We start from the raw sequence: 2,822 nt of genomic DNA, 5'->3' as shown, positions 1-2,822 counted from the left end.
GGGGAAGCGAAGGGAGAACAAGAAAGATATGAGTCACATGTCGAGAAAGAGATGACAACTGTAACGGATGAGAATGACGATCAAATAGAGAAGTGTAGGACTAGTGGCTCGCCGAGATTTTAATTGGATTCGAGACAGTTGACTTGAAGACACATGATGACGATGAAGATGGAGATGCTTGTAGTAAGAAGAGTAAGCCGTAACGGTTTAGAAAGAAAAATAGCTAGCAAAGCCACACAGAGAAGATGAAGAGCGGGGGAGAAGTGCTTACTTCTGTCCCTGGTCCTTGGGTCATTTCGTGTTCGAAGGAAACCTCGGCTATGCGGGCCACACCAAAATCGGTGACCATTGCACGGTGATCCTAGAATGAAGCAGCCACCACAAGAGCGTGCGTGCAGCAAGAAGATTAGAAGAGAAGAAAGATCAAAAGAAACGAACACGGAGAGAGAACACGATAACACACCCCAACCATGTCACGTCGCTGAGTTGTACATACACCTGAACAACGTCGACTCACTGACGTGTACATACACCCGAAGAACGTCATGTCTCTAAGGCGTACATATTCCTGAAGAGTGTCAAATTAGTGAGATATCTCAATAGTTAAAGGGGGAGGAAGTAGGTCTTTCGAGTACGCCACCATAGCAGTGCTGCAGGAGGAAAAGAGCGAATGCACGAATCCATTTTGTGCTCTTCGATCTCTTGCGCCGTTGTCTGCTTTCTTACCTTCAGTAGAATATTCGCAGGCTTGAGATCTCTATGAAGGAGATGGGGTTTTCTAGAGCTCGGTGAATGAAGATAATACATCCCTCTCGCAGTGTCAAGAAGAACGGAGAGAATGAAGTTTTCGTCGAGACAAGATCCTTCCTTTTCATGTTCCTCCATCAAACTCTCTGTACATGCAGACACCCACACAAACCGCCCCGCCTTTCCCTCAACTAGAACTGGACGGATGTCTGGCACGAGTCTTAAGACTTTGCTATCTGTGGATCCACAAAGAAACAAGTGTCTCACCCCCGGAAAAATCTGTAAGCTAGAGCAGAGCTTCGAGAAAAAGACCTTTATCTCCGACAAGGCATACGTCGTAGTAGTCAAAACAACCCTATCATCATCGGGCCTTTCTCTAGGGCAGACACAAGCATCTCTCTTTCTACAAAGACACGGAGAGAAGATACATTCATATGTTCATAGTTACGCCTGCTGTCAGCACTCATATCCGTAGGGCGCAACAGACGATGCTGAAAGCGACAAAGAAAAAACGCATGCAGCGTCATATCTCAGGTGTACATACACTGGCTCCAGTCAAAATAACCCTTCTCTTTGTTGCATAGATGCAGGGAACAGGCAAGAAGAGCACCAACGCTAAGAAGAACTTGCCCCCTTTCCTCTTTTCTTATCATCGGTCTTTCTCTCCTGTACCTACCGAGAGATTGATCAGCAATGTCCATGAGAAAGCATAGAGAAGTCGTCTTCACTTTTGTTTTGCTTCGATCTTCAAGCATCTGGAAGCCTTTAAATACACCTAAGAAGGGGACCACACGGGGGTGAGAATACTCTCTCATCATCTCCGCCTCTGGGACATTATCTTCGCGGAAAAGAAAAGAAGAGAGATCACAAAGAAAGAAAGAAAGAAATGAGATAAAGAAAGAAGAAAGATAAGAAAGAAAGAGATACGAAAGAAAGCGAGAGAAAAAAAGAAAGAGATAAGAAAGAAAGAGTTCGACTGACCTCCTTGGAACGAGCTTTAAGGCATATTCCGGTGGTGGACGAGAGAGAAGGTTTCCTTTTCTTCCTCCTCTTCCGCTTCCTCTTCCTCTTCTCCTCTTGGCTCTCCCTGTGTCGATCTCTGTCTCGTCCTCATCCCCATCATTGTTCTTTCCCATATCGCTTTCCTTATCACCTTCTCTTGCATCGTCTCCTGCGTCTCCTTTTCTTCTCTGCTCGTCTTGTTGCTTTTCATTGTTTAATTTCCCTTTCTTTGGTGTTCCTCCTCTCTTCTTCTTATCTCCTACTGACGATTCAACGTCTCCTTCTTCTTCTTCTCCCTTTTTCTCGGCGTCCTCTCCTACTTCTTCCCCTTCGAGTAGGAGAAGATCTTTGGATGGCCCCTTGGCTTTCTTCTTCTTTTTCTTCTCTCCTACAAGAACCCTCTCCTCGTGATCCTGGTCGCCATGATCGTCTTCTTCCCTCTCTTCTTCTACATTCATGGAGAGGGAATTTGAAAGAAGGCTTTCATCCGTTTCCCCATCGTCACCCTTGGCCTCAGCTTCCTTGATGCTTCTACCTTCTGCTGGCGCAAGTCGATCTCTTCTCTTTCTCTTTTCTTGAGGATGAAGCACGTCACCCCCATCCTCTTCTCCTTCTCCTGCTTCTCTTTCATTCTTTCTATTCCTTTCTACGTCTTCATTCTTTCGATCAGAGATCGATGTCTTACTGGTCGTCTTCTTTGCTCGGATGTCCTTCGCTTTCTTCTTCTCATAGTTAGGAGAGTCTTCATTCTCTCCTCCTTCTTCTTCTTCTGCCTCTTGTCGAACTCTTACTCTCCATACCTCACCGAAGCTTCCCTTGCCAAGCCTTTCACGGAACTCGAAGAGGCGGTCGAGATCTAGCTCAGTCGATACAGGATGAGAAAACGAAGAAGAAGAAGAACTTCCAGAGAGGCCCCGTCCTCCCCCACTAGCACTGAGAAAAGGACAACACGAGAAGAGAAGAAAGAAAAAGAACAAGAGACAAAGAAAAAGGAGAGAGAAACATGACAGTGGGACAGGATAGATCAACTATTCAAACAGACCAAGGATCATAGATCGATTAACGATAGATAG

General features: G+C 45.6%; 1 protein-coding gene across 1 annotated transcript; it reads right to left on the bottom strand.

Annotated features, from left to right (window-relative positions):
* Positions 1-274: 274 nt before the first annotated feature.
* On the bottom strand, positions 275-2,681 carry CSUI_011068 (tyrosine kinase-like protein; the record flags this gene model as incomplete). The annotated part of the gene is made up of 4 exons (XM_068071169.1): positions 275-361; positions 727-893; positions 1,424-1,585; positions 1,769-2,681. Coding segments are annotated over 4 exons (1,329 nt in total), but the record flags the coding sequence as incomplete, so codon positions are not given.
* Between the last annotated feature and the right edge of the window lie 141 nt (positions 2,682-2,822).

This window comes from Cystoisospora suis, assembly GCF_002600585.1.
Source record: "Cystoisospora suis strain Wien I chromosome Unknown contig_9510, whole genome shotgun sequence".
Classification (NCBI taxonomy): Eukaryota; Apicomplexa; class Conoidasida; order Eucoccidiorida; family Sarcocystidae; genus Cystoisospora; species Cystoisospora suis.
This window is presented reverse-complemented; position numbering and strand designations above follow the sequence as displayed.